Source organism: Ambystoma mexicanum, chromosome 12, assembly GCF_040938575.1.
Source record: "Ambystoma mexicanum isolate Mex_15411 chromosome 12, UKY_AmexF1_1, whole genome shotgun sequence".
NCBI lineage: Eukaryota > Metazoa > Chordata > Amphibia > Caudata > Ambystomatidae > Ambystoma > Ambystoma mexicanum.
In genome coordinates this window covers 744,854,907-744,869,674 of record NC_090936.1, presented here as the reverse complement: position 1 = coordinate 744,869,674, position 14,768 = coordinate 744,854,907, and the positions used below count along the sequence as shown (strand labels likewise).

Here is a 14,768-nt window from a genome sequence, read left to right as displayed (position 1 = left end):
AAGACTGTGTACCAGATAGGCAGGCTGTGCAAGAGAGAATTAGAATAATCAATCCGGCTGAGGACCAATGCTGCAACCACCGGAGAGTGAAGATGAAGAGGAATAAACTGAAGTACCTTTCTCAAGATCTTCAGCTGAAAATGACCTGCCTTGCAAACCAAGCTGATCTGAAAAGACATGGACAGAGAGGCAGACGTCAGTCAAGCAGAATGGGTCCAGCAGTTTTATGTGGGTGTTATTTTGTATAAACCACTTAAAATTGACCTCCAGGTAAATACTTCAGTGACCGAGCTGGCCCACGTGAATGGTGTTCTATTAAGAGTTCGTAGAAAATGGTGTCGCTTACCCTTAGAATTGTGTGTTTATCAAGCAAAATTCATCCCAGCGGCCTTCTATGGAGCGGATATATGTGGACAATCTCGGGTTCAGCCTGTTCAGACTAAGGAAAACCACTTTCCTTGGTCTTTTCCAGGGTGCCCTTTCGTTAACAATGCACTTGAACACTGGATTGACTTTTGTACTTGACATAATTAACCAATTATCATACGAGGTCCCCCTTGGAAAAGCAAACACAACAGTCTAACTTAACCCATCAATTGTGACTTGTTGCCATCGCATGCTTGATTGTGTAGTAGCAATTGGTTGTATGTAAGGCAAGAGCTCCTATCTTTAGATTATTTGCAGGCGTTCTTCGACCCATCCACTGTTTCTAAAAGCAATACAAAAGCCATGGCCCAGGAATGTATCTACTGTATAAGGAATGCTGTGAAGCCAGAGGCAAGAAAACTCTCTGTTAGAGTTAACCTGCCTTTTGAAAACTGGTCAGATTTCTGCTATGGATCGTGAATCCTCGCCAGCAGGGCCTATTGTTTAATTAAAGGACACACCTGTCCCCCGGGGCTTCTGCGATTTACAAGGGAGGTGCAACCATAATTATAAATGCTAATGCCATGGTGTTTCTGAAGAACATTTTCTTTTACTCTGCTCAGCTTTTTGAATGCTAATGAGAAACTACCTGCTTGACGATTTAAGATGCACAGGATTTAAACAGACTTGGGTTGTTTTTATCCTATTTATCTCATTGTAATATAAACATTGCACTTGCTGTGTATTAATTCACTGAACATAATCTGTACTTCAGAAGCAAATGGATGTTCAACGTATTAGTTTAAGATGTCTCCATCACTCTATTTTCCCTGCAGCCATTTGATCGCATCTAGATGTGGGACATTGTAACCCTGCAGATTGCGCTGGGTTTAGACGAGGAGTGCAGGTTATGGTACATAGAGGTGAGGGGGGCTGCTCGCCATCAATACAAAATGACATAGTAAATGCAGTAAAATATCCTGCACAGAGAGGTGCCCTACATCCAAGTTTCATGTGTGGTTTTGCTTTGTAGGAGACATTAGATGCTTACGCTGGTTACAATTGGGTCGGTGTTTTGCAATTATTGATATTGTAACCTTAGAATTAAGGTATTTGTTACTTCTGTTGGTTTTATCTTTGCTATTGTTTAGTTTTTTTGAATATGCTAATATTCTTTTAAATTAAAGATTTATTTTAATCTGAAGTGCAGGCATGCATATTTTTTTTTTTTAAAGTTGCAAGTAAAAAAGTAATTCCTATGGCCAATTTGGGTGTGCTTGAGGTGAGTCGTTTATTTTAACTCTAAATCTGTTCTCTTTTTGGTAACCGTACTTCTTTGTACCTAGTAAAATTCCCCTTCACATCAAGCGTTAATTTTCCTGTCAGTGGCATTTCTCTGTTGGTTTGCAAACAAACAAGGTAAATTCGTAAAATCGAGGGGAGACGGGCAAGCCGTTATCTTCCTTAACCGTTAACTCGATACAATATGGTAGCACAAAACGGTTCAGTAGGAGAGAGGTTATTAAAGAATACAGTGTACTTAATAATCTTACGTGAACACAGTCTGAAAAAAGGGGAGACAACCCAGCTACAAACTAGCCCCAGGGAAGGACACCCAGAACCTATCAGGGGTGCCTCGCCTTAGGTGGCATGTGGTGCAACGCCTATCTAAAAGAGATAAAGAAGGAAGCTGTCCCTAACCACCTACAGTGGTGGCATATACCTGATAGAGCACATTGACGCTGGTTCCACTGTGAAGATCCTTGGCATGGTGTCGGAGGAACTAGGGGGGGCTTCCTCCTATGAATGTGAGTTCATATTTTTTTGTTTGGAGTATTTTACTCCCTATTTATTTTTGTGGTGGGTATTTGCCTATTGTTAGGGTGTAAAAGTGGTGGATATGCCGCTTATTTGTAGGTCTGATGACCACTTCTTCCCAAGAATAAGCTCAAGGTAAAATGCATAATTTTGCTTTCACTTCATTGCTCATTTTCTCATTTACATGTTCTGATACTATTGCCGCTGTGGTTTCAGCTTGTCAAAGTGTGGACGAGAGAAATCTACTGGATCCAGGCGACACACTATAGAAGAAAGAAGTGAATTGATGTCCTGTATTGAGAGTGGAAACTATACAAAAGCAGCACGAATTGCAGCTGGTAAATGGAAATTAGTTTGCAGTTAAATCCTCTGCTTAATTATTTTTTACATTTGTTTTGTTTGCCACTTGTCTGTACTAACGGGTCGCATTTTGTAGATTCTGTTACCAGTAAGTACTGTAAATTTTTTGCACATCAATATTGAATTTCAAAAATAATACCCATTTGAAAAAATAAATTCCCTTTTTTCTTTTCTAAAATATTTTAGTTGAAAACTAAATTAAATGTCCGATTAAACTCTTCCTACCACCTCTCCCCATGACTAAAAAGCTGTGGTTTTTAATGAATTCAAGCTTCAGAACTTAATTTATTATTAATTTTGCTTCAGTTGGCTGTCCTGTGTTCTGTTTGCTTGTCTGACAATTTTCAGTTTGCCATAGGATGTTACTCATGCACATGTCTAGTCATGCTGAATTGAAAGTTACTTTGTCGGTGACTCCTCATTTTGTGTTAAGATTTCTTCGCTCCTACAACACCTTCATAGACTGGGTGAAGTGAGGCATCCTGTGGCTCATCAATTTCACAAATGTCTGCTCCAGGATCAGACAGTGTAGTATAAACACCTCTTTCTGTATTCCCCGCTTCCCTGCACTCCCTTTCCCCCTGCACTTTTCCCCGTCCCCCTCACCTGCACTTGTGCAATCTCAATGTCACCTGGTCTAGTAAGATCGTTGTCTATCTTCCCTCTGTTCCCCCTCCCTCGCCTCGTCACGCCTTGAAACACTTGTGTATAGGCGTGTTATAAATGCCATATCATATCATTCATTTGTCGGTTTTGAAATTGCTTTTGGAATGTGCTTCTCTGGCTTGGTGTGTGTGTATATGTGTGTGTATATGTGTGTGTGTATATATATATGTATATATATTTCTGAGGCTTGTGGAATCTGCTTAGATCACATGCTGTGCATAGGCCGACATCTAGTGGAAGCTGCGGAGTATTACAGTTTGTTTTTCGAAAGTCGAAAATGGGCGTCGACACAGGCGTGCAAGTAATACTATCCCTAGTGTGACGTCCACTGTACCCAAGATCCCTCACGCGTCTAGGATCCTCAGATTGTTTTTTTCCGCCATACTGGTCGGAAGCATCTTACGGAGTTCCCTGGCCTTAGCCATACTTTTGCTGTTATTATAATTATAATTCTTATTCATTCCCTTCCCCACCCCAACGTCGACCCTCGACCTCGACGACGGCTGGAGAAGTCATCGACCGTCGACTGCTGCACGACGGATCTGGGCCTCGGAAGGCCGCTGGCCTCGGCCCGGGCCTAGTAGGCCGCTGGCCTCGGCCCTTACAAGTAGGGAGAGTGGGGGGTGGTACATACTCTTCACTCTTGATATATAGTTACATTTTATATATTCCTACACTTAGCAGCCCGCTGCCTTAAGGTGCGTATGGAGGGCACCCCTTTTCAATTCTGCCCCAAGTGCAATCGCAAATACCCTTGGGTCGACAGGCACGCCACGTGCAATCTCTGCTTGCCGAGGGATCACCCCGAAGCGAACTGCAGAGCGTGTAGTAGGTTTAAACCTAAGACACTTAAGGACCGTTCGACAAAGCGTTGGGCCCACCACGCCAGGCAGGAGGCCATGGCAGCGGAGGGCGCCTTCAGCGATGGCAGCGACGCCGTACTTTCGGACGGCGAGGGCATTATGGCGTCGAAAGACAGCCGGCGAGCGCAGGTCCCCGACCTCGGAAGGTCGTCCGGCAGGGCGGCTATGGGGAAGACCCCCGGCGACGCAAGCGCTACACACCTAACACACACTAAACACACTAAGACCAACCGGACCTCGACGACGTCGACTTCCCGGAAAGAGGCACAAAAAGAACGGTCCGACTCGGTGTCCTCTGGGCGCTCTCGATCGAGATCACCTCACGACGCAAGGCAATCATCCACTCTTGCCAAGAGTGCCTCGCTACACACATTAACGGAAGTTCGATCGTCGGGAGACGAAGACGACTTCCACCCCCAGGCCGCACTCCAAGATACCGAGACCGCGGTTAACACCAGTGAGGCCCCATGCCCAAAGCACACAGATACCTCTCCAGACCCTCGGCGCCAGGCGTCGAAAGTCTCTGGGGCCTCCAAGGGACAGGGAAAACATTTTTCCACGCACGGGGAGGGGGGGAAACAGCGGAAAGCACAGCCTTCCACTCCTGTAAAGCCATCCTCTCACCCTAGGCAGACAAGCAAACACAAGTCTACCCTTGAAAAGTCCCATAAATCATCACCTACTAAAGTAATACCCTGTTCCAGGGAATGGTCCAGTGAAGACATAGACAGGGTTATGTCTAGGATGTCTTCCTTGGCTGATTTTTATGATAAGAACCCAGAACATTTTCTTTCATATAACCCTCAAGGGCCCACACCCTCAGGCTCCTCCGATCCTATCCCGCTAAGTAAAAAGCCCCGATTCGAAAGACCTGAACCCTTCGAGGTTCAGCCTTACTCCACTCCATATTCTACTCCACTCCCCAGTTACCAGGGACAAGTTTTCCCTGAAGAGGACCAGGAGTTTGAAATTATGGAAGAACAAACCGGGACAGATTACTATGCAGAGGATGAGGACCTGGAGGAGGGAGAAAATGAGCAGGAAATTTACAGAGTAGATTCCCCAGTACAAAGCGAAGCCCCAGTTACCGACTCTCCAGTTGATAACCAGCCCCTCCTTAACGAGGTTCTCGCTCGAGCAGCGGAACATTTCCACATCGACACCCACGGTGTACAGGAGGAAAGGGACTTCGCGGAGGAGTTTGTAGGAGAGAGGAGACCGGTCGCTCAGACCATCCCTATCCTCAAGTCCATCCAACGAAGAATAGATCCTTCCCTGGTGAATCCTAACCTCACCAGAGCTGTCAACCCCAGAATTGAAAAGATTTTCCGGGCAGCCCAGTCTGACCCTCTGTATATAAGGGGACATCTTAAACCAGATTCCCTAGTGGTTACCAACACTAGAAAAAGGGCTGGCACGCCCTTATCTTCATCAGAAGCTCCTCCCGACAAGGAGAGCAAAAAACTTTACGGGTTTGGCAGGAAGGTAGCCTCAACGTCCGCCTACCAAGCAAGGATTGCGAATTCCACCACCCTGTTGGCTAGTTACAATTGCCATCAATGGGAAGAAGTCGCGGCGCTCATTGCCTCTGCTCCAGAACCGTTAAAGGGCCAGCTGGCTCGGATCTCGGCAGAGGGGAGAGCCGTGTCTGGTTGCATTTTAAAAGCAACTTTCGACGCCGCTGACAACGCAGGGAGATTGATAGCAGAAGGTACTGTTATCAAGAGACATGCGTGGTTACGGCAGTCGGGATTCAAGACAGAAACACAGGCTTCTTTAATAGACAAGCCAGTGGAACCCGACCTATTGTTTGGGAAAGCGGTCGAAGACGCACTTAAAAATGCCAAAGATGAATATGAGACTCTCAAATCCCTTGGCCAGCTTACCAACAAACCCCCTAACCAGAGGGGGAACAGTAATTTTCGTCGCCCACGCGGCCAAAATTCACAAAGAGGCAACTATGCCCAGGGACAGGGTACACAATGGAATAACAACCAGCAGTCTACACAGAGTTACGGCAGGGGTAACAAGAGAAGTCGTGGAAGAGGCAGAGGCAGCCCCAACAAGGGAGGTGGCACGCCTCCACCAAAACAGTGACGCTCAGTTCAGGGTCCCTTGTCACGCAACCCCAGTAGGGGGACGCATTTCCACCTTCACCCAGGCTTGGGAAGGGATCACCTCAGACAGATGGGTGCTGTCAACAGTATCCGCAGGATATTGTATAGAACTACTGCAGCGTCCCCGGAATCATCCTCCACGACAAAGAGTGCACTCCCTAGAACATCAAAGGATCCTTCTCGAGGAGATCGCCATTCTGCTAGAAAAGGACGCGATAGAACTCGTCCCAGGACACCAGGTAAACAAGGGTATCTATTCAACTTACTTCCTTGTGCCAAAGAAAGATTTGACAATGCGCCCAGTATTGGACTTACGGCCTGCCAACAAGTATGTCAAGCCCCAAAAATTCCGTATGACCACGCTACAAGAGGTAATCCCCCTCCTAAAAAAGGGGGATTACATGGCAACCTTGGATATGAAAGATGCTTATTTTCATATTTCCATGCTCCCAGCGCACAGAAAGTACTTGCGTTTCAAGGTGGACAGTCGCCACTACCAATTCAAGGTACTGCCCTTCGGGATAGCTTCAGCACCAAGGGTATTCACCAAGGTACTGGCGGTGGCAGCTGCACACCTACGCAGGGAAGCAATCCCGGTGTACCCTTATCTGGACGACTGGCTCATAACGGGGGAAACCCCAGGAATTTGCAGGTCAAACATTCAGAGGACTATCGACCTCCTCCACGAATTAGGCTTCTCTATCAACGAGAAAAAGTCAAGTCTGGTGCCAAGCACCTCAAAACAGTTTCTAGGAGCTATCCTAGATACTCAGAAAGGATTGACCTTCCCTTCGGAAGAGAGAATTCGGAATATACTTCTGCAAATTCCGCATTATCAGTCAGGTCAACAGATAACAGTACGCAAAGCTATGCGGTTACTGGGCATGATGGCGTCATGCATTTACCTGGTCCCCCACGCGCGTCTGCGCATGCGTCCCATGCAGGAATGGTTGGCGAAACAGTGGTCTCAGGCAAGTGGTCAGTGGGACGATCTAGTGGTCGTTTCGCCAACACTCGTACAGAGCCTACACTGGTGGACAAGAGAGAATCTCGCAAAGGGGAAACCCTTTTACGATCCCGAAGTACAAGCCGTGGTGACTACAGATGCATGCCTGACTGGGTGGGGAGCTCACCATCTCCACCACACAGCTCAGGGTCTCTGGTCTCACTCAGTAGCCAAGAACCACATCAATCTGCTAGAGCTTCTGGCAGTATTCCGAGCGCTAAAGGCGTTCGAGCCCCATCTACTGAACTTGTCGTTGCAGATCAGGACGGACAGCACGACAGCCATGTTCTATCTGAACAAGCAAGGGGGGACTCGTTCGCCAAATCTGTCCAAGCTTGCCCAGAAAATATGGATATGGGCACTCAGACGGAACATCTTCCTGTCATCGCAACATGTTCCAGGGGAGCTCAATTCCCTAGCGGATGCTCTAAGCAGAGACTCCCTCCCAGAAGAACACGAATGGGTCCTTCACAGAAACGTAGTAAAAGATCTCTTCTCTCAGTGGGGTTTCCCCACTATAGACCTATTCGCCACAAGCGAAAACAAACAATGCCCAGGATTTGCATCCAGGTTCCCCCAGCCGGACTCCCAAGGGAATGCCCTGTGGATGAACTGGTCAGGGATGTTTGCGTACGCTTTTCCACCAACTCCTTTCATCAGGAAGGTGGTGTACAAGATGAACAAGGAATCGATGACGCTCATCCTAGTTGCTCCCATGTGGGCGAGACAACCATGGTTTCCACACCTACGCAGGATGGCGGTGTGCGAGCCCATCAGACTCCCAGCCTGGTACAACCTACTGTCCCAGCAACAGGGTCAAACAGTGCATCAGGAACCCAACTCTATGAACCTAGCAGCATGGCTCCTGAAGTCATAGAGTTTGGACATCTCAAATTACCACAGAGGTGTATGGACATTCTAAAGGAGTCCAGGAAACCAAATACAAGGCACTGTTACTTTGATAAGTGGAAAAGATTCGTTATCTGGTGCCAGAATAAACAAATCAACCCGGTTGATTGCACTCCTTCCAACGTTGTGACATACATGCTCCACCTGCTGGATGCAGGGTTGGTTTTTAACTCGCTGAAAGTACACCTGGCAGCCCTCTCGGCTTACACCACATCCCATAACAAGGTCTCGTGGTGGAAAGTACCAGTGGTTAAAGCCTTCATGGAAGGAGTAAAGAGACTTCACCCTCCTATTTCGAACCCACCGCCAGGATGGGACCTCAACGTGGTGCTAGCTAAGCTCATGGGACCCCCAATCGAACCCATGCATAAAAGTAGTCTCAAACACCTGACTTATAAAACGGCCTTCTTAGTAGCCATTACCTCCATAAGAAGGGTCAGTGAAATTCAGGCTCTGTCAGTGCAGGATCCTTTCTTTACTATCCACAAGGACAAACTGGTTTTACGCACACACCCTAGGTTCTCACCTAAATTCATATCCAAGTTCCATGTAAACCAGTCCATCGAGCTTCCGGCTTTCTTCCAAAACCCGCAAAGCTCGGCTGAGGTGAAACTACACACCCTAGATGTGCGTAGGGCGGTCCTATACTATGTAAATAAAACCAGACCGCTAAGGAAAACAGATCAACTGTTTGTCTCCGTAGCTACAGGCAGAGAGGGGGATCGCGTCTCTAAGGGCGCTATCTCGAAGTGGATTATCAACTGTATACAGCTGTGTTACTCTCTTTCTGAAAAGACTCTGCCTTTTACGCCAAGGGCCCACTCTACTAGAGGCATTGGTGCCACTCTGGCTTTCATTGCAAATGTTCCCCTCGACACCATTTGCAAAGCAGCTACTTGGAGCTCTATTCACACTTTTACTCAGCATTACTGCATTGACACTCATTCCAAGACAGATACACAAGTGGGACAAGCGGTTCTAAGACACCTGTTTGCTCATGACCCTTCTCACATCCCACCTCCTTCTTCTGGTACTGCTCGCTAATCTATGCACAGCATGTGATCTAAGCAGATTCCACAAGCCTCAGAAGGGATACATTACTCACCGTAATCGTATTTCTGATGCTTGTATCTGCTTAGATTCACATGCGACCCACCCTTCCTCCCCTCCGAGAGAAGGCGCATGATTACTTGTAGTCTTACCTTTCTGTCTATCTGCTTGGATTATCTGTACTCACGCTACTCCTCATGCTTCCTCATGTCAGAAAAAATACAATCTGAGGATCCTAGACGCGTGAGGGATCTTGGGTACAGTGGATGTCACACTAGGGATAGTATTACTGGCACGCCTGTGTCGACGCCCATTTTCGACTTTCGAAAAACAAACTGTAATACTCCGCAGCTTCCACTAGATGTCGGCCTATGCACAGCATGTGAATCTAAGCAGATACAAGCATCAGAAATACGATTACGGTGAGTAATGTATCCCATATATATATATATATATTATATATTATATATTTCTGAGGCTTGTGGAATCTGCTTAGATCACATGCTGTGCATAGGCCGACATCTAGTGGCAGCTGAGGAGTATTTGTTTATCGAAACTCGAAAAGGGGCATCGAGCTAGGGCGTGCCAGTAATACTATCCCTAGTGTGACATCCCATGTACCCATAATCCCTCATGCGTGTAGGACCCTCCGATTGTTTTTTTCTGCCATTCCAGTAGGACACATATTGTGGAGTTCCATTGGCATTAGCCAATTATACATATATTATTGTTAAAATTCCCCGTATCTTTCCACCCTACGCCGAAGATCGACATCGGTGAAGATCGAGGACAACAACCGTTGAGACTCCACGACAGACTTTGGGCCTCGGAAGGCCCCTGGCCTGGGTCCGGGCCTTGGAAGGCCTCTGGCCTCAGCCCTATACAAGTAGGGAGAGTGGGGGGTGGTCATACAGGCTCCCACATTTATTTTCTACATATGCGGACCCGCTGCCATATTAATACATATGGAGAGTATGCCCTTTAAATTCTGCCAAAAGTGTAACCTGTCGAGCTTGTAATCTGTTCAAGACCAAAACACTTAAAGACCGCTCCCCTAAATGCGGGGCCCACTACGCCAGGCAACGAGAGGCCATGGATGCAGAAGGGACCTTTAGCGATGGCAGCAACGCCGACGTATCGGACGGCGAGGGCAGAAGGGTGACTTTAGACACCCACGCGCAAGCCCCCGACCTCGAGGACAGGCCAGCAGCCCAGTTATGGGGACAATACCCGGCGGAAAAAGCGCAACCCACACCACTTCCATTAAGCACATCAGCCCCAGCCGTGACTCGACACGCGTGTCGAGCAATCGGCAACAGAAGGCACTGAGAGGGCGGTGGAACGTATCTGAGTCCTCTGGGCGTTCACGTTCAAGATCGCCACATGACAAAGACCAACCGTCCACGGTTGGGAAGGGTGCCACGCTAACAATACTTGTAGAGGCTCGGTCGTCGAATACGATGCCGACCTTTATGCTCCCAAGCGTGTAGTGTCTACTCCCGAGATTCGACACCCCTCTACCACATCCGAATCGCAATGCGATACGTCTAAGACCTCCTCCGAAACTTGACGCGATGCGGCGAAACACTCGGAAACCCCGAAAACCTCAGCAAAACATTCCTTTAGTCAGGGGAAGTGGAATAAACAGCACAAGAAACCTTCATAACACCATACAGAAAACCAGAAGGCCCTGGAAAGTCCAAGGTCCCTGACACTACTCCTAGGGGTAAAATTGTGCCTCCCACTCCTCATGATATGGGCATGGAGGAGGAACCACAGCAAGAGAGGGTTATTCCCAGTTACAAGGAATGGAACTCAGAGGACATTGATAGGGTAATGAGAAGGATGTCCTTTTTTGTAGACTTCTACGAAAAGGACCCTCATTTCCATAGCTATACAAATACACCAGCTATCTCTGCTCCTTCGGAATCCAAGAACTCTCAACCCCTACTTAAAGGCTTAGTTCTGAGTCTCCAGCGCGGGAATTGCTTTCAGACCCTTTAATAATTCAGCCTTACCATCCAGAGTCATATGGTGAGGAGACAGAAACACAGATGCTGGACGACAAGACAGGGGTTGCTTACTATGGGGATGATGAGGACCAAGAAGAGGAAGATGAGACGGAAGCCTACAGTCTTGACTCCCCTATTCCGAAAGATCCCCCGGTGAATGACTCACCGGTTGATAATCAACCACTCCTCAATGAGGTACTAGCTAAAGAAGCTGCAGCCCATTTTCAAATAGACACACGATGTGTCCAAGAAGATAGAGATTTCGCAGAAAAAATCCTAGGGGACAAAAGAGCCATTGCCCAAGCTATCCCCACATTAAAATCAATCCAGCGCAGAATTGATCCCTCGCTGGTAACCCCTAATCTTACTCGTGCAGTTAATCCACGAGTGGAGAAATTATTCCGGGCCGCTCCCTCCGAACCCATGTACATAAGGGGTTTGTTAAAACCCGCCCCATTGGTAGCAACAACCACCATAAAGAGGGCGGGCACACCACTAGTTTCTTCAGAAGCATCCCGCGATAAAGAGAGCAAAAGGATATCTGCTCTGGGGAGAAAGGTGGCATCCACGACAGCATATCAGGCACGTATTGCTAACACTACCAAGCTATAACTGCCACCAGTGGGAACAAGTAGCTGCTCTAATAGCCACTGCACCTGAAACACTAAAGGGCCAGTTGGCCCAAATTACATCAGATGGAAGATCTGTGTCTGGATGCATCCTTAAAGCAAACTTCGATGCAGCAGATAATGCAGGAAGATTAATAGCAAAAGGCACAGTAATAAAGCGCCACGCTTGGCTCGGGCAGTCTGGGTTTAAACCCGAGACCCAAGCCACGCTTATAGACATGCCGGTAGAGCATAACGTTCTGTTTGGCAAGGCAGTGGAAGAGGCGCTAAAGACAGCTAAAGATGAGTACGAGACCTTAAAATCTCTCGGATAACTCACAAACCCCGAGGTCAAAGGGGAAATTATAATATTTGTCGCTTTCGCGGCCAAAGCTCCCAGAGGAGTTCCAACTACTATCAAAATCAAGGAACCTCATGGGGCAACAGTCAGTTCCAGACTTCCCAGGGCTCCCCCAGAGGTCAATGTAGGGGCCGCTGTAGAGGCAGCCATGCCAGACAGCTAAACAGTGACGTTCTGCTTCGGGTCTCCTCTCTTGCATCTCCAGTAGGGGGGCGCATTTCCACCTTCACTCACGCATGGGAGAGTGATCTGACAAATGCGCCCAGTATTAGACTTGCGCCCTGCAAACAAGTATGTCGAGCCACAAAAATTCTGCATGACTACATTGCAAAAGGTAATCCCACTACTGAAAGAAGGGGGATTACATGGCAACATTGGATATGAAAGATGTCTATTTTCATATTTCAATGTTCCCAGCACACAGAAGATTCTTGCGCTTCAAAATAGACAACCAGCATTACCAATTCACGGTGCTACCCTTCGGAATAGGCTCCAAGGGTATTCACCAAGGTACTGGCGGTGGTGGCAGCACACCTACGCAGGGAGGCAATCCCAATGTACCCTTACCTGGACGACTGGCTCATTACAGGGGTGTCCCCCCCCTGATTTGCAGACTAAACTTTCAAAGAACTATCGACCTCTTCTTTCAATTGGCTTATCGATCAACAAGAAAAAATCAAGCCTAGTGCCAAGCACCACAAAACAGTTCCTAGGAGCTATCCTAAACACCCAAGAGGGGTTGGCCTTTCCATTAGAGGAAAGAAATCTGTTGCTGCAAATTCCTCAATACCGAGCCGGTCACCAAATAAGGGTGCGCAAAGCGATGCGTTTGCTAGGCATGATGGCATCTTGCATTTACCTGGTGTCAGGATTCCATGGTATATTTCTAGAGTTTCAAAGGTTCACAACCTTAAAAGACACACTATCATTCCAAGATAATTCTCATAGACATCAATTACTTACACACTTAATTTAGAAATCATCATTTAGCAATAAGACCTTTGGATGTAATTCTATTTAGAAGTATGATGTTCAAGTTATGTTTTTTTTTATTATAAAAGAATTGTACAAAAAATTCCTTAATAAGATTTCAGGAATCACTTCTTTCCCCAAGGCAAGATGGAGGGTTAGTACTGCAGCAGTGATTGGAGGAAACCATTGATGAGGTAGTTTGGAATGTTGAACAGAGTTCTAAACTGCCTTTCATTTTAGTTGCCTTTGTGGCAGGTTGCAGTCTCTTTAGCTCTGAGAGAAGTTTTAAGAAAAATCTATAGTTTATTTAATTTAGAAGAGTTATGAATTCCTGACTTCAGAAAAGAAAGACTTATATTCAAGAATTCTTAGAAGATAAGAAGTTACAGAAGAAGCAAGCTAAGTTATTCAAATATTGAAGATATATGACATGGAGTGAAATTCGTTGATGTCTTTTAAAAAACAAACTTTCATAGACACGAAAAAACTCTATTTTATTCAGAATTTTAATCGTTACAATCTGCTGTTTTATTCTGCAATTGCGTGTTTATTTTTTGTTAGTTTTTACCTACGCGCGATGCTAATCTAATTACTAACTAACGCGTGGTTTATTCTAGAAGTATTTAATATATAGAGTTTGGGTTGAGTTATATTTTTTATCTAACTATATATTTCAGTGACGAGCGCGAGCGTATCTTTTGTCTCGCGTTCGTCGTTTAGTATTAAGGTTAGAGATAAAAACCTTACGTTTTTTACGTACAACGTGTACACATCATCTCGACTCCGGAAATAGTGCACGGCGCGGCCCGTATTTCAAGGAATTAAGCGTCGGGTACTGCTTAGCTCGTAGTCAAGGAAAAGAAGCGTCGGCAAGTGTGCGGTTCGTTCATTTTTCCAGGAAGGGTGCGTCGGATGGATGCGCGGCTCGTTTAATGTTAAAAAACGTCGGATGGATGCGCGGTTTCTTCTGAAGAATTGAAAACATTTATTTATGCGCGGTTCTAGAGTTACAAGTCACATTTTTTTAACAAAAAGAAATGAGACTTTTACTGACTATGAAATATTAGAAGATAATTTTTGAAGTATAAGACTTTACAAGTTCTTCAATATTAAAGACTGTTTTCAGAGGAAATATTTAAAAGAGTTTTGTATGGAAGTTTAGGAAATACAAGAAAGTTTACATATAAATGAGTTTACAAGAAATACAGAATTAATATTTCAACATCATCAGAAAAGAATGCCTATCAGCACACAAGCATAGGCAACAGGTATTTTAAAAGAAAAAGTAAATAAGAGAGAGACAGAATTATTGATCAGTTATACATAATATATATATGCTATTATTTTTTCCTTAGATTTCACAGACACTGAGGAGAGAATAATCCAGTACCAGAGGGCATCAGACATCAGTGTTATCCAGTGAAGATCTGTCTTTGTTTTGTTCTCCAATTCCCCTTTCCCCTTGGGTTTGCCAGCTTGGTAGTTTTATCTTCTTAGAGACTATTGGGCAGGCATACTTGGGGGAGGGTGGGGGGGGAGGGGTCTGGTGGGCCAGCATCAATCCTGCAGGAAGACTCAAGATTGGACCTGACACCTGGTTCCCCACGCGCACCTGCGTATGCAACCATGCAGGAATGGTTGGCGAAACAGTGGTCTCAAG

General features: G+C 46.1%; 1 protein-coding gene across 3 annotated transcripts in view; it reads left to right on the top strand.

Moving 5' to 3' along the window:
- BRD1 (bromodomain containing 1) overlaps positions 1-14,768 on the top strand; it is a 1,051,203-nt gene that overhangs the window by 810,366 nt on the left and 226,069 nt on the right. For all 3 annotated transcript variants that reach the window (XM_069629247.1, XM_069629245.1, XM_069629246.1), the window contains exon 10: positions 2,401-2,522. In XM_069629247.1, the coding sequence (XP_069485348.1) occupies positions 2,401-2,522 (122 nt within the window). The remainder of the gene's footprint in view (positions 1-2,400; positions 2,523-14,768) is intronic.